Consider the following 16,896-nt stretch of genomic DNA (forward strand, 5'->3'; position numbering starts at 1 on the left):
TCCCCAAATTAATTTCCACATTTTAAAAACTACTTTACAATACGAGTTTAAAGCATTCTTAGAGGAATATATGAGAGAAGAACTAAAAAATATTTTGGATTTATAATACATCTTAGTATCTTTTAAAGCAAGCCTTACTATTTTTATTTTTCAAATAATTGACAATATTCTATTGGTGCAAGAACTAAGCAATCAATGAAACAAAAGAGAAGTAAAGGAATAGTTCTACACATAAAAATTGGAAAACATTAAAGATGGCATTTGAAATTTGTGAGAAAATGGTTCAATAAATGGTAGAATGACTGGTTAGTTAACTGGATAGAAAATAACTGTGGTCCCAACTCACCATATACTGAACTACCTTTTAGGGTCATTAAAGATTTAAATATAAAAAGTAAATTCTGAAAGTAGCAAAATAAAGAAGTAGCAAAATAAATAAAATACATAAATGGGTATTTCCATAATTTTGAGTGCAGGGAAAGCCTAAGGATGACATCAAAAGCAGAAACCATGAAATATAATATCATTAGGTTTAAATCTATTTAAAGATTTTACCACTAGCCACTGGAGTGCATTGACACAAGGAGAGTCATCAGCAGAGACCAAAGAAAAGAAGAGGATCTCTCTCTCCACAAAGCTCACTCCAGAGTGACAGAAGAAGCATCTGCTCTACGAGAATATTGGGGGACATGAACACACCTCTCAGCATTGGACAGATCATCTAGGCAACAAATCAACAGAGTAACCATTACTCTTTCAGAAGGAGAGAAGAAATCTAGGGTTATCAGTGGTGGGAGGGGGCAGGAGGAAGGGGGTAGGGAGAGATCGGACAAGGGGCATAAAGAATAAGTACAATTTGTAACAATATATATACTAGTAATATTGATTTGATCAACATATGTCAACATTGAACCCCCAAAATATGTATAATCAATTATGATTCAATAAAAATTTTTTAAAAAAGATTTTAAATGTTTTCATATGTTAAGAGAATAAAAAGTACACAAAAGCCATCTGCCAAATAAAGAAAAAAAAGGTTATATTGTTTCTAATTCTTTCTCCCAAGATAAATTTTAGTTTGATAAAAAAATTTAAACATAACACCACCAAAAAACACTAAAAGAAAATATGGGAGAACATTTTTCATCTTGAAATGGGGAAGGATTTCTCTAAATATGACTCGTAACTCAAATATAAAAGAAAACTGATATATTTGACCAAGTAAAAATAAAAGGCTTCTGAAAAGTGAAAAGCTCGAAACCAAGTCAAAACAAATAAACAGGAAAAAGTATGGCAGCATACAACAGAGAACAAATATGTTTAATATATGAAGAGTCCCTACAAATAAAAACAATCAAAATCCCAGAAGAAAAATGGTAAAAGGCTATGAACAATAAACAGAAGTTTACAGAAAAAAATGTATTGGTGAAAGATGCTTAACCAGACTCATAAGAGAAATGCAAATTGAAACTAAAAGTCATTTTGTAAAAATAAGCAGATGGACTAAAATTAAAAATTTAATAACTTGATGAGTGTGTGGGGAGAAAATGACACTCACACAATGTTGTTGGAATTATAAATCAAAGCAATCTCTATGTAGAGCAATTTGACAATTCCACTTCTAGGAATTAATCAAAAAATGCTTGCATATATGCAAAATGCCTTATGCTCAAAGATGAATGCAGCAGCAATATTTAAATAGCAAAACAACGGAAACAGATTAAGTGACCATCAATAGTGGGACTTGTTAAATAGAGTAGATCCATACAGTAGATAACTATATAACTACAAAAACAAGGCATCCCTTCCTGGTTGTCTGAGGATCGATCACCATCGTGAACAGCACAGTAACTATCTGGACCAGGAAGTTCATGACCAATCAACTATTTCAGAGGAAACAAGTAGTCATAGATATTCTTCACCACGGGAAGGCAACTGTACCTAACACAGAAATTTGGGAAAAACTAGCCTAAATGTACAAGACTACATCAAATGTCATCTTTGAATATGGATTCAGAACCTATTTTCATGGTGGCAAGACAACTGGCTTTCACATGATTTACAATTCCTTGGATTGTGTGCAGAAAAATGAACCCAAACATAGACTGGCAAGACATGGCCTGTATAAGAAAAAGACCTCAGAAAACAGCAAAAGGAATGCAAGATCAGAATGAAGAACGTCAGGGGACTGCAATGACCAATGCTGGTGCTGGCAAAAAGTGAGCTGGAGATTTGATAACAGCAGAAGGAGTGCTGGCAAAAAGTGAGCTACAGGGCCGGCCCGTGGCTCACTCGGGAGAGTGTGGTGCTGATAACACCAAGGCCACGGGTTTGGATCCTATATAGGGATGGCCGGTTCGCTCACTGGCTGAGCATGGTGCTGACAACACCAAGCCAAGGATTAAGATCCCCTTACTGGTCATCTTTAAAAAAAAAAAAAAAAAAAAGTGAGCTAGAGATTGAATAAAAGAAAGGGTAAAGATGCTGCAATGACTTGTATCTGTGGTGATTATGTAGATTTTCCTGAAAGCGTTAATAAACACTAAACTTTTAAAAGAATAAAAATAAAAAATAAAAACAAGGCATCATTACATATATTCAAAGGAAAAAAGTCTCCATGTTGTTTAAAAAAGGAAGATAAAGAATGGTATGCTACCATTTATATAAAAGACGAAAGAATACACAATAGGTCCACTGTGAGAAATGGAAGAGTATCTCCTACTGGATTAACCTTTCCGCAGATAACTATAAACCCTGGACAAAATATTTTAAAACATCTACCTGAAAACCCTGGAGAGATATGAAAAGTAGGCAGAACCTAGAGGGATGTTTATACTCAGCAAGAGGGAATGGCACTGGATAACTGATGGAGTTTGGATGTGCTGTCCCCACCAAAACTCATGTGGAAATCTGATCCCTAATGTGGCAGTGCTGGAAGCTGATTGAGTCACGGGGGCAGATCCCTCATGAATGGATTAACACTCTCCCTGAGGGGTCGGGGTCATGAGTGAGTTCTCGCTGTATTAGTTCCCGCAAAAGCTGGTTGCTTAAAAGACCCTGGCAACTCCTCTCTCTCTCTCTTGCTTCCTCTAGCCATGTAATCTGCTTGTACCTGTCAGCTGCCTGCTGCTTTCCACCATGAGTAGAAGCAGCCTGAGGCCCACGCCAGACGCAGCTGTCCCAGAATTGTAAGCCAAATAAACCTCTGTTCTTTATAAATTACCCAGTTTCTGGTATTTTGTTACAAGCAACAAAAACAGACTAATACAATAATTGTCCTGCTTTTATGGCTTTATCCCCAAAGGTTGGCCCTAGTTTGAACCACTTGAGGAGGCCAAAAATTTGCCCTACTGACATGAAGAACCAGAAGAAAGTCTGGGGCAAAGTCAGAAACTGGAAAGTGAGGCTGGGAATCCTGGAAAGGAGAGAGCCTAAGTGGTGAAGCCCCCAAATCCGCTTATAAACTTGGCCTAAATCTCCAGCTGATCCCTGAACTATTGCTACATAAGGCAGACGCCAAACAGCCCAGCTAAGGCTAAAAGAACTGAACAAAGATTTCAACTGTGTTCTGCCCAGGGGAGTACTCTGGAGGCTGAGTTCACCCAGGTTTAAATCTAAGCATGTGACTACCATGTTGCTCAACAATTACAGCTCATTAATCTCAGAGAAATGAAAACATAGGTATGTACAAAAACCTATACATAAATATTTATAGATATCAGCTTTATTTTTAACAGCCCCAAACTGGAAACAACCCAAATGTCCTTCAATGAGTGAATAGCTAAACCAACTGTGGTGCTCCCATACCATAGAGTATTACTAAGAAGTAAAAATGAACTAACTATTGATACACACAACACAACCTAGATGAATATCCAGAGGATTATGCTGGGAGGAAAAAAACCAACCTGAAGAGGTTACATACTGTATAATTCCATTTATATAACACTCTTGAAATTACAGAAAAATGGAGAACACATTAGTGGTTGCCAAGGATTAAGGAGGGTTTGGGGGGAGCAGGAGGGAAGGAAGTAGGTGTGACTGTAAAAGGGAAACATGAGGAATCTTTGTGGTGAAGGAAATGTTCTGTATCTTGGCTGCATTAATGCCAATATTCTGGTTGTGATATTGTACAACATTTTTGCAATACATTTCCTTTGGGAGAAACTAGGTGGAGGGTTCACAAGATTTCTATGTATAAGGAATCTTTGTGGTGAAGGAAATGTTCTGTATCTTGGCTGCATTAATGCCAATATTCTGGTTGTGATATTGTACAAGATTTTTGCAATACATTTCCTTTGGGAGAAACTAGGTGGAGGGTTCACAAGATTTCTATGTATTCTTTCTTACAACTACATGTGAATCTATAGTTATCTGAAAAAAAAAAAAGTGGGATGCTGCTAAAGCAGTACTCACAAACAAATTTATAGCATTCAATGTCTCTACTAGAAAATAATAAATGTTTCAAATCAATAACCACAGCTGCAACTTTAAGAAACTAAACAAAGAGCAAATTAAACCCAAAGCAAGCAGAAGAAAGGAAAAATACAAATCATAGTAGAAATCAGTGAGACAGAAAACAAAAAAGCAATGGAGAAAAATAAAACCAAAAGCTGGTTCATTTAGAATTATACACATAATTAATATACTTTAGCCAACCTCCTATGAATCTACATTTGTTACAAAATGCTAAAATTACAGAGATGAAAAACAGATTAGTGGTTGCTAAGGTTAGGGATGTTGGTGGGGGAGGGAGATGTGACAATCAAGAGGTAGCATAAGGGAAATCTTTGTGGTGATGCACATCTGATAAAAATACAAAGAATTACACAAACACACTGTGTCAATATCAAAGACCTGCTTCTGATACTGTACTTTAAGATGTAATCACAGAGGAAAGCTAGGTGAAGGGTACATGGATCCTCTCTGTACTACCTTTGCAACTTTCTGTGAATCTATATTTCAAAATAAAACGTTAAAAAAATATACACTAGCATTTTAACTATCTGTGGCTCAAAAGTAGAATCATCAAGCAATTACTACCATGGTAAACCTAAAAATTGTCACGTATAGATTCTGGGTACAACTGATATAGTGAAGAAAAGAAACAAGGTATCTGGAAAAAGATTCCATACATACAGTGAGAAATAAAAGGTCACTAAAAAAGTATTTCTAAAAATTCACAGACAGCCATACATAAGAGCAGAAAAGAAGTAGGTCAGGCATATGCCCTGTAAGTCAACCTATTTATCTCCTAAAGTTTCTAAAGTATAAGGTAAGAGAGAGATGGATAAAAGTTTGTTAATTCCCAAATTTTGGGGCCAGATATTGCAAAAGCAAATATTGACTGGGTGAGGTATTTTCTAAAGAGTTGGTACTTTGAAGCTCACCATGGTATTAGAAGAATAAATATATTATCCCCATTCCTTCAAACAAAACAAAGAAATCTTACCATACTAGGAAGCAGCTATAGGATTTTGTCAATTATTTTTAAAAGGACTTAATTTAAAAACAGGTCTACATCTTTAAAATATTTAGAGTGTTAAGAACTCAAAAACAGGTCTACATCTTTAAAATATTTAGAGTGTTAAGAACTCAGTGAATTCTGGCAAACACTTCCTAAATTCTATCACTGCAGGAGTAAACAGATTAAGTCTTCTCAAATTTAAGTAGAATAGAGTACAACCTGTTTCTTCTATTTTATAAAACTTTAGAGCAAGAATCAGCAAGGTATGGCCTGCAAGGGGCCTGTTTTTTTGTAAATAAAGTCTTACTTGAACACAGCAATCCCTTATTTGTTTACATATTATCTATAGCTTCTTTTGTGATACAATGGCAGAGTTAAGTAGTTGCAACAGCAACCGTATGGCAAACAAGGCCATACAGATATTTACTATCTGGGCTCATTAAAGAAAAAGTTTGCTGACTCCTGTTGTAGAATCCAGGGACTCTGCTGTGTGACCTTGAACAAGATACTGAGTCTCAGTCTGTGTCCTCACCTGTAAAAGAAAATAACAGTACATACTTCATGTACAGTGAAGGATTATCTCAGCAAGCCTGGGTTATCCATACCCTTCATGTTAAAGGTTTGGGATCAAGAGTCACCTCCTGATCCTGGGAGGTAACTTCTAAGCACCTGGAACATCCTTCTTGATAAGTGTGTCTTTGTTTACCTGAGCGTCAGGGGCCATGCCACATAGTCTGGGCTAGCAATGTGATTTATGGTGGGGACCTTGGGCCATGTGGTATCAGCTTGACCTCCGGAAGGACTAGAGACTGAGTGACTAAGTTCTGCTACGCAAGCAGTCAGCCATGCTTTTGTGACTGACCTCAATAAAAACTCTGAATACCAGGGCTCGGGGGAATATCCCTGGCTGGCAATACTTCATGTAGTTTGCCACACACTGTTTCTGGGAGAAGCAAGCACTGTCTCCATGACTCCACTGGGAGAGGACAATTGGAAGCTTGTGCCTACTGTCTCTGGGACTCTGCCCTTTGTGCCCCTTTGCTGACTTTAATCTGTATTCTTTCACTGTAATAACCTGTAACCATGAGTATAACAGCTTTGGGGACTTCTGTTTCTTCTTCTAGCAAATCACTGAACCTGAGAGTGGTCTTGAGGACACCCAAACAGCACATTTTATTGCAGGGATAAAACGTGATAACCTGTGCTAGATGTTTAGCAATGGCTGGCTGGCTGGTATATAATAAAGGCTCAATACATGCTGTCTGTTATTATCATCAAATCATTAAGCAAGTACTTTGTGAGATCCTTATTCTTGTTACAGGACACTTCTAGCACTTAAAAGACTATTTTCAATTGAGGTTCACATTCACTATTCATTTAACAATTACTTGTGTTATTACTCGGTATCAGCCACTGCTCTAGGTGCTACAGATTCAGTAGTAAACAAAATGGACAAAAATCTTTGCCTTGACGGAATTTCATTCTGGCAGAAGGAGACAGATAAAAATAAGTAAATGTATAGTACATTAGATCATGATAAGTGCAAGAATGGAAGACAGGAATTGTTATGAGAAAAGAGAACATTGAAATTTTAGGTTAGATGGCCAGGGAAGTTCTCCCTGAGTCCATGGAGTACGAGTAAAGACCTGAAGGAAATAAGAGAACCAGCTATACCACTTTCTAGGGTTAAGAACATTCCAGGCAGATAAAATGGCAAGGGCAAAGTTCCTGAAGTGGGAGAAAGCCTGGTATGTTCCAAGAAGAGCAAGGAGGTTATAGTAGTGAGAGCTAAATGGAAAAGGAGAGTACTGGAAGAGATCAGAGAGGTAACATGGTGGGGAAGGGATACAGTAGACTGACAAAGGGCCTTGTGGGTCATAGGAAGAACTTTGTCTTTGACTCTGAAAGACATTAGAAGCCACTGGAGAGTTTAAAGCTGAAGAATACATGATCTAACTTATGCTGTGTTGAGAATAAACTACGCAAGGGCAAGATTAGAAGCAGGAGATCTGTTAAGAGGTACTGCAATAATTCAGGCAAGAGATGATACTAGCCTGGGCCTGCATAGTGTTGAAGAGGGCAATGAAAAGTGGACAGTTTCTAGACATCATCTAAAGGTAAAGCCAGCAGGATTTCCTTGCAATCTGGATATGGAATGAGAGAAAAAGTAAGAAAATCCAAGGTTTTACATCTGGCAATTATAAAGAATGAAGTTGCCATAAGCAGGTTACAGGAAAAGCTGGTTTCTGGTAGGGTAGAGGATGTATAGCAGAAGTTGTTTTGAATGTGTTAAGTTTAAGAGCCCTAACTGGATAGATATCCAAGTGGAAAAAGCAAGCATGCAACCAGACATAAAGGTCTGTAATTCAAAGAAGATTGGGCTGGAGATATAAATTTAAGAGTCTTTGCACATAGACGGATGGCATTTAAGGAAATGAGATTGGAAGAGACCATCTAGGGAGCAAAAAAAGAGAACAAATTCATGACTGGGTTCTGAGTACTCCAACCTGCAGAGGTAGGGAGATCAGGAGAAACCAGCAAAACTAATTGGCAAGTTGCAGACAGAAAGGTAGAAAGTAAACCAAGCAAGTATGTTTTCACCAACTAAAAAAAGTGTTTCAAGGAAAGAGTGGTCAACTGTGTCAAATATTAGTGGTACATTAAGATTAAGATTAATATATGTCCACTGGATTCAGAGATGAGGATGTCATTGGAGAGTTTAAGAAGGGTAGGTTTGGTGAAGGTGTAAAGGTGAATACCTTTGGAAAGTTCTTTTTCAAGAGAACTGGAGAGAAACTGGAGATAGTAGGTTTAGATAAGCCCTTTGAGAGACAGGATGACAGCTGAAAGGGCAAAGGGAACGTTAAAGGGTTTTTTTGTTTTATTTGAAGATGGGAAAAAAGCATGTTTATAAGCTAATGAAAATGATTCAATAATAAAGGAAGAATTGTAGTACTGAATTTAGAAGTAGTATTGTAAGACAGAGAAGAGATGGAATCCAGCACTGGCTAGTGAATCTACTGTAACTAAAGAGCAGCTAGAGTTCTGGGAGCAGGTGTTCTAATGCATTGCTGGGAGCTTATAACATTCTTTTCCAATTACTTCAAAGTATGAAATAGCTGCCCAGGAGTCAAATTATGCAAAATGTGAGACAATCATACACATTATCCGGCAGAAAAGTGGAACAAAAAACTTGATACCAAAACTTTCCCCTATATCATACACCAGTAGTATGTCCCAGCATTAAGTTAGGTTTAGCTCCAATTCCTATGCCTTCTACATCTGTGCTTGAATAACTGATGCTTCTGTTCATGGCCCTCAGGTACTACAATATTAGAAAATTTCAAGGAAGATCAAATGATACTCAATACTTTGTGTTTAATGAGGCAGGAAAATATGTAACAAACTTACAAAGGTTTGTGATGAACTTCAGGATACTAAAAAGCTAAATATGTAATTAATTAGTAAATGCCATTTTCCTAGAAACCCTGCTTATACTGTGCTTGATACAAAGCATCAAGGGATATATCTCATGGCCAGAGTGATGTGATTCTTTCACTCAATAAAAAGGAGATACACTTGTCATGTGACTGCAGTGTTAAGATGAATTTCTACGTTACCACTATTTAAGACCAAGAAATAAGGAAATGTAAAAGATTCCCTAGTACCTTTTCATCCAAGTCTGAAGCTTTCATTTGTTCACTGACGTCTCCCCGCTTTTCATTTTCAGAGGTCTCATTAGTAACTTCTCCTAAGAAAATGTTTGTACCTTTGGAATCATGTTTTATTTCATTTGCTGAAAGAAATAATATTCAACTATAGAAACTTTAAGTGACAAAATAACCAAGTTATTCAAAGACTATTCTAAAAAATGACTCGGAATTCAGGGTTTTTTTTAAGGTCTAATGTAATAAATATGATATAGAGTTTTCAGTAAATTATATGACAATTCCTCCCTCTCTATCGAAATAACTCCATTATATATGGTATAAAAAGAACTGATAGTATGATATTTAAGAATCTTTCTTTAAATATATTTTTTAAACTTGAAAATCAAGGTAAAATTATGTTTCATATTAATTTATGGTCTGTGAAGTAAAGATTCAGGTATTTAAACTTATAATTAGCTGCTAATTATGTAAAACTTTTAAATGATGGTTTAAAATGTGACAAAACTTAAATACATATTTTAATTTCAAAGTAAGACTACAAAAATTGCTGAGGTCAACTACCTATCTTTTGTAGATAAACCCTAACAAAGTTATTTATTAAATAATCAAATGGAAAATGTCTCAAAATCGGATTTGCCAACCAGTCAACTGCAACTGAGAAAAACTGACAAACTGTAAAAATTTATGGTTAACAGACTATAAAATGAAAAGCTTCCTATTCTTCTAATGAATTCATTTTGACTAAGCTTTAATGGAGATATTAAAAAAATACTTTAATGCTACATATTCTGAAAATGTCAAATCTTACCTGCTGACAAGGAAGCATAGACCTCTGACGTCATTAATCCAGGGTCCACTACAGGAAGTTCTCTATTATAAAGCAAACAGAGCTTAACCATTATAACAGATTCTAAGCAGAACTACCTACTTCTCTAAAGATTATACAATGCTTTAGCAGCTGGTAAACATAAGATCAAGCCCTGCAGGACAGAATACTATATTGGGACTCAATCCAGTGCATCTGCACAGTTTCCTCACTTGGCTCTTTAATCACATATGCCTCAATTGTTAGGGAGTGCTGCCACTCAAACTTTGTTACTCAGAGAGAACCTGATGAGATGTACCATACAATTAAATTTTAAAGTATTACACCAACACAAAATATTGGCTTACTTCTACTCTTTAGTATGTATATGTAAGTCTTACTGTCAGTGTGAAAGGAAGATGCTTGAGAGCAGTTTGAGTCTTCTTTTTGTAGTCTCTAAAGACAACTTACAGTCTAGAAGTTAAGGATATGGAGATCAGAGTTAGACCAACCTGGATTCAAATACTGTGTAAACTGTGGCAAAACTCTTTTTCTTTGAATGTAACCATATCTGTAAAATGAGAATACTATCTACCCACAAAGGTTATAGTGAGGATTAAATGAGATAAAATGTTCTTAGAGTCAATAGCATAGGCTCAACAAATGAAAATACATATATAGAAGCCATGCAAATACAAATGGTTAAACATTATTCCATTTGTGAAACAGACAAAAATTTAAAACACATGAAAATACACAGAATATAATAAACACCCAAAATCCCGCCATTTATTCATTTAATAAATGGATTTTTATTAAGTATATCCTACAGTTCTACAACTACTCACTGGTTCAGGATTACCTCTCAGCGAAGAAAGAGGAAAACTAAACAAAACATTTTGTATGCACCATTCTTTGTAGTCTTTGGAAAACATTAAGTATTTGTTTCCCAACATAAACCCTAGAAACCATCAGAAGTATATAGTCTAAAGGATGGGGAAATAATACAAACACATGCAAATCTCTTTCCTGATATTCTGGATATCAGTCCACTAGGATATCTCCATTTCAGTATCTCAAAGGCCTCTCTAACTCACAATGTCTAAACTTGACCTGCCCCATCCTGCTCCTTTGCATTGGAGATGAATGATAATTCCCTTTTCTGAGATAAGGAGAGAAACCAGGTATCATCCTTAACTCCTCCCTCTGCCTCACCCCCATCTCATTAATTAATCTTTACTTCTTAAACCTCTTTCAAATCCACTCCCACTTCTTCTGAAGTCACCATGTCCTTTCGGTCTAATTATTACAATAGCTCCCTGCCAATTTATTCTCCACACCAGAGCTATAATGATTTTTTTTTTCCTTTTTGTCTTTTTCCGTGTCCGGCAACGGATCGCAACCCTCAGTGTCGCCCCCGTACCGGACCGGGACCAGCAACGGGATTGCAACCCTCGGTGTTGCCCCCGTGCCTCGCTCAGCCAGTGAGCGGGAACCGGTCTGTATGTGGGATCCGAACCCTCAGCGGGAGCGCCGCCGCGCTTCCCAAGCGGCGCACTATAGCAGTGCGCCACCGGGCCGGCCCGATTTTTAAAATGTGAATCTAATCAAATTCTCTCTCTACTTAAAAGTCCTTCAGTGAATGTGTATGTGCCTAGAATAAGATTCAAACTCACCATAAATTATAGTTTGCCTAGGATGGTCTCTTTATCCTGTTGTCCTGGCATTAATTATTAATAGCTCCCCATTTCTCTCTCAAAAGTTTTGCAATTCAGAAGATAAAGTCTATGGTTATTGTTCTTTGAAAGCCCTTCATGACTGACCTTATGCACATTCTATAGCTTCATTTCTTGCCATCAGAACACTAAGCCATGGGATACTATTTGTTTCTCACTTTTCTTCACCTATTGGCTAATTCCTACTTATCCTTTAAATGCTCATCTTAAATGTCACTTTCACCAGAAAGCTTTTAATATCTTGCACTTTGATAAGGATTGAATTGTGTCCCCCAAGTTTTATGTATTAGAAGCTTGATCCCTACTGTCACTGTTGGGAGGGTGGGAAATCTTATTATCATAATTGAAAGGTGGGACTTGAAGAGGTGATTGGATAGTGAGGGCTATGCCTAGTGAGTGGACTAATCCATTCACTGAGCAATAAATTGAAAGATTAATAATGATCACCGGTGTGGTTCTGATGGCTCTAAAAGGCAGCAACTGAGAAGTTAGCTCTCTCTGCTCTGCCATTTTCTGCCATGTGAGACCCCTGTGTTGCTGTAAAGCCACCACCAAAGAAGACCCTCACCAGAGGTGTTCCCCAGACTTTGGACTTCCTAGCCTCCAAAACTGTAGGCAATAAACTTCATTTTCTTACAAATTATCCAGTTCCACCTATTTTGTTATAAGCAACAGAAATGGACTAATGCACAATTCTATCATATTTTACTGTACTTGCTTAATTATTTGCCTCCTTGGAAAGATAAAAAGCTGTGAGCACAAGACCCATATGTGTCTAGTTTCCTCTATACATGCAGCACCTAACATACTCCTGGCATGCAGTGCCAGACACTGAGGAGACCCAAATGAAGATGCCTCTTTCCTATCCAGGAACTCCCAATATAGGGTGAGGCTCACATACAAGCAGACATAATACATTGAGATATGTGCCAAGAGAACTATTGGCACAAATCCCTGGAATAACCTCTCAGATGTGATTTGATGGATAACGGAATAAAAAGAAAAGGACTTTCAGATAAACATATGCAAAAGAATTAATGTACATGGCACACTGTAGAGACAATTGTGAGCTGCCTGCTTCATTTATCTTTCATCAGCCTTTCACCCCACTTTCCTCCCCCTAACACCATAGTTGTCAAAGAGGGAATAAATGCAGATCCACTAAAGAGCTTTAAAAAGCCATGCTAAGCAATTTAGACTCTATTCTCAGGTGGCTGAAAGCCAGTGAAGTACTTTAAACAGTCACTGGCAAATCGATTTCTATTTCAGAATATCACTAATGAGGGAGTTTAGAAAGATTAACCAGGAGCTTATTACAATAATCCAGGAGAAAGATAAATAAGACAGCAGCAGTGAGAATCGAGGCTAAGAAACAGTCCTGAGAGATATTAAGGTAATAGCAAGAACAGGATTAAGTGCCTCAATAAACAGAAAATTGAGGGACGCTTCTATGGCTTCTAATTATCCTGAAAATTCCATTCATAAATAGGTACAGCAAGTATATTGGTTTAGTTTCAAAGTATCAAAATAGTACTTACAATATTGCTGGTATAACTTAACAGCTAACTTATGAGGAAGGTAAAATTGCACATGCTGCTCTTGTAAGAAGTAGTTTAATTTTGTTTTGAATTTCAGAGACACAAAGAAGTTAAATTCACCTAATTGAATAAAAACATAATAGAGTGAGCAAAATTGTGACCTACATAAATATTTTCCAGTTTTGCATCGGTGGAGTGGAAAGTTATAGTTCTGCACTGGTGGATTGGGAACAGGAAAAAAATGAAGGATAGTAGGAGGAAAGGAGAGAAAACAGAGACAGACTTGGGTGAGGCTACAGAAATACAGAGAAGCAAGAGAGAATATCTGAGCAAAAAGGAGAGGGGAATAAAAGATTTAAGTCAACTGTGAAGAACAACACAGATTACATCAAGCTTATCCTCCACCAGAACATTTTTCAAGTAAAACATATTCTGAGAATCCCAACTGGAAATTTTAAAAATGAAATAGGATAAAATACAAAATACAAGACTAAATCAATCATAGTAAAAAAAATATTGTTTGTATAAACCTATTATTTCACATATTTTTAAGTATGCACTGGATAGGGCCGGCCCGTGGCTCACGTGGGAGAGCCTGGTGCTGACAACACCAAGTCAAGGGTTAAGATCCCCTTACCAGTCATCTTTAAAAAAAAAAAAAAAAAAAAAAGTATGTACTGGATCATAATGTAAAACATATCTTTACTTGTGGGCAACTGACAAAAAGGTTTGAAAATAACTGCTTTAGAATAATTGCTAGCAGGAAAAGTTTGAAAACTATTGCTCAAGAAAAAATTCAGAATGTTATTGCCTTCTTTTGAGATACTACCTAGCTGACTGTGGTCAAAATCACTTATTTACACATTCATATGTTCTGTTTCTGGATAGTCCTGCCACAAATTTACTAGGGCAATTAATTATTCTGCATATAACAGTGGCCATAAACTGAGGAATATTGCAGTATTCAATTCACTGGGCCAGGGTTCCCTAGCCTGATGCCGTGCTGTGAGGTGCTAGGTTCCTGGTATTATAAATGATTACTTTATTAAGTACCACACTGTTTATTCCAGCAAAGACAAGAAACAATGGTTTATGTAGCCCAAAAGAGAAAAAAGTAAAAATGAGAATAATGTTTCTTCATACTACCCCAACTGCTACTTTAAGGAGGGGGAAGAGATGAGAAAGGAAAGGGATCAAAAGTAAAATAATATTGTATGGTAGTTTGTGGAGTAATTGAATTGTAGCAATGGAGAAAACCAAAATGCCACTCTTCCAGCATGCTGTTTTGGGAAGGCGGTACAGATTTTGAAGTACGTTACCAAGTTCGGATCTCAGCTCTGATAGTTACAAGCTGTGTGTTAATCACTTACATTATAAAGATAGGGTTAGGTGGGTTTTTTTGTTTACTTTTTTAAAAAGATGACTGGTAAGGGGATCTTAACCCTTGACTTGGTGTTGTCAGCACCACACTCTCCCAAGAGGTAACCAGCCATTCCTATATAGGGATACGAACCCATGGCCTTGGTGTTATCAGCACCACACTCTCCCCGGCTGGCCCATAGGGTGAGTTTTAACCTCAGAATTGTCCCACTAAATGAAATAATATAAGCTCAGGGTAGACACTAGATATCAGTTCTTATAGTTAAGTGTAAAAATTTGCACAACAGTTAGAACACATCAGATATTCAGTGAAAAGGGACATAGAGAAAAGTAAGCTTCTTGAAAGACAGGCAAGAAGTCTCAATATATAAGGAAGAGAAAGAACGACCTTTACTTTTGATGGAAACTTGTTTTTCTGTCATTTAGTATGGTAAAGCTGGTGAAAAGACTATTCCACTCTAGAAGGCCAATCTTTTGGGGAATAAACTGGGATTAAATCAGATTCTGAGAAAGTAAGTGGGGTTGGCTACTTGAGACGGGATAATTTTCCCACGATAGATCCATGCTAGGTGTGGGTCTAATGGGACTTATATGCCTGGGCAAAAGTGGTAGGCTTTTATTTTCTATGCATTGGCGACAGACATTTCTCCCCACAGAAGTCTGTGTTTATTATTTACCAGCTCCAAAATCTACAATGGCTCCTTACGGACTAAAGTGGAAATTGTGAAAGTAGTATAACTGATCCCCCTGACCACCAGCATTGATTCTGCACTGAGTTCAAATTTTCGTGCCTAAGTTTCCAACCTCCTTAATCTGGCATCAGACTACTTACTAAATGTTCTTTCCCACTAGTTCTTCAATACCTATTTGCTTTAGAAAGAAAGGATTCACTGTTTCCATTTACATATATTCTAATCTAGGTGCTTGAGAAACAGCCTGTAATATTCTCAAGTAGGAACTGAAACATTGGGCCGGCCCGTGGCTCACTCGGGAGAGTGTGGTGCTGATAACACCAAGTCCCCGGGTTCGGATCCCATATACGGATGGCCAGTTAGCTCACTGGGTGAGCGTGGTGCTGACAACACTAAGTCAAGGGTTAAGATCCCCTTACTGGTCATCTTTTAAAAAAAAAAAAAAAAGGAATTGAAACCTTAATTCTCTTTCCTCCCTCAATAAATGAGGGACTGGAATTACAAAGGTAAATAAGACATGGACATTACCTATCTTCAAGAAGTCCAAAAGTTTAGCAGTGAGAGAGATATAAATTATACTATCATGAAATGGCTGCCTTAACTGACTTGGCATAGGTACTATGGGAACACATAACGGCTCCTATTTCTGCCTGAAGGAGTCAAAAAAGCATTCATAACCTTTACAACATGTTTGTATCTACCTTTACCTTTTTGCTCACATATTCCTCATTACTTCTCCCCCTTCCCCAAACTTTTTTCCTTCTTTGCTTTTATTAATATAAATCTATTCAAACTTCAAGGATCAATACAAATTTTTGCTTTTCCAAGACGCCTTTTCATCCCTCTCTTTTCTAAATACCTACTATTCTTAGTAGTTCAGTTTACATATTTTTGTTTCAAAAATTAGTTTTCCCTCTCCACCTATATAGTAATTACCCTGATTTTTTGACAGATTCATAAAATCTCAATAATCCTGTTTATTTAGCATATGATAATCCTATGTTCTAATACCGACTGTCTAGCACTATTACAAACATTCTCAGATCATTTCCAGTGATACTTACAGGCCAATTAACTCATCAGTTCGAGTTTTAGTGAATGAGTTCTAATACTTTTCCAGTGCTTTGGATTTTAATATGGACTCTCCCCAGTGTGGAGACTGACAATGAATGTGCATTCTATCATAACTTAAAGACCTTACAAATTCTTCCTAATCAGGTCTGAGAATACTTCCCCAAATGATTAAATCAGTTCAGGTTTGTCTACTTGTTTTACCAATAAGAAGCAGTCCAGAGTTTCTGACAATATCTGGGCCTACCCTTCTATCTTCTTTTATTCTTGTAAAATAAAAACTCATTCTGGGAGACTTCAACTTCTGTGTCTTAGAGGGGGGGAAAATAAGTACATGAACTAGCTACTGATCAGTAAAAGGGACAGAGCTAAAATTTGAAATTATATTTTTAGCTTCATTTAGTTCTGGAACCATTAACAACTTTGTCTGCAACTACTGACAGATCCTCTGGTTATCATGGCTCCATTTTTTCCTTGTTAAGGTTTATCCTAGCACTGTGGATGACTATAAAATTGGTATTTTTAGAAAAAAAAAA

General features: G+C 37.0%; 1 protein-coding gene across 1 annotated transcript in view; it reads right to left on the bottom strand.

Moving 5' to 3' along the window:
- The window catches only part of TOPAZ1 (testis and ovary specific PAZ domain containing 1), an 83,804-nt gene that overhangs the window by 58,404 nt on the left and 8,504 nt on the right, over positions 1-16,896 (bottom strand). The window contains 2 exon segments of the mRNA XM_008591960.1: positions 9,136-9,263; positions 9,947-10,008. Coding sequence (XP_008590182.1) covers positions 9,136-9,263; positions 9,947-10,008 — 190 coding nt within the window.

This window comes from Galeopterus variegatus, unplaced genomic scaffold (assembly GCF_000696425.1).
Source record: "Galeopterus variegatus unplaced genomic scaffold, G_variegatus-3.0.2 Scaffold7438, whole genome shotgun sequence".
NCBI classification, from domain to species: Eukaryota; Metazoa; Chordata; class Mammalia; order Dermoptera; family Cynocephalidae; genus Galeopterus; species Galeopterus variegatus.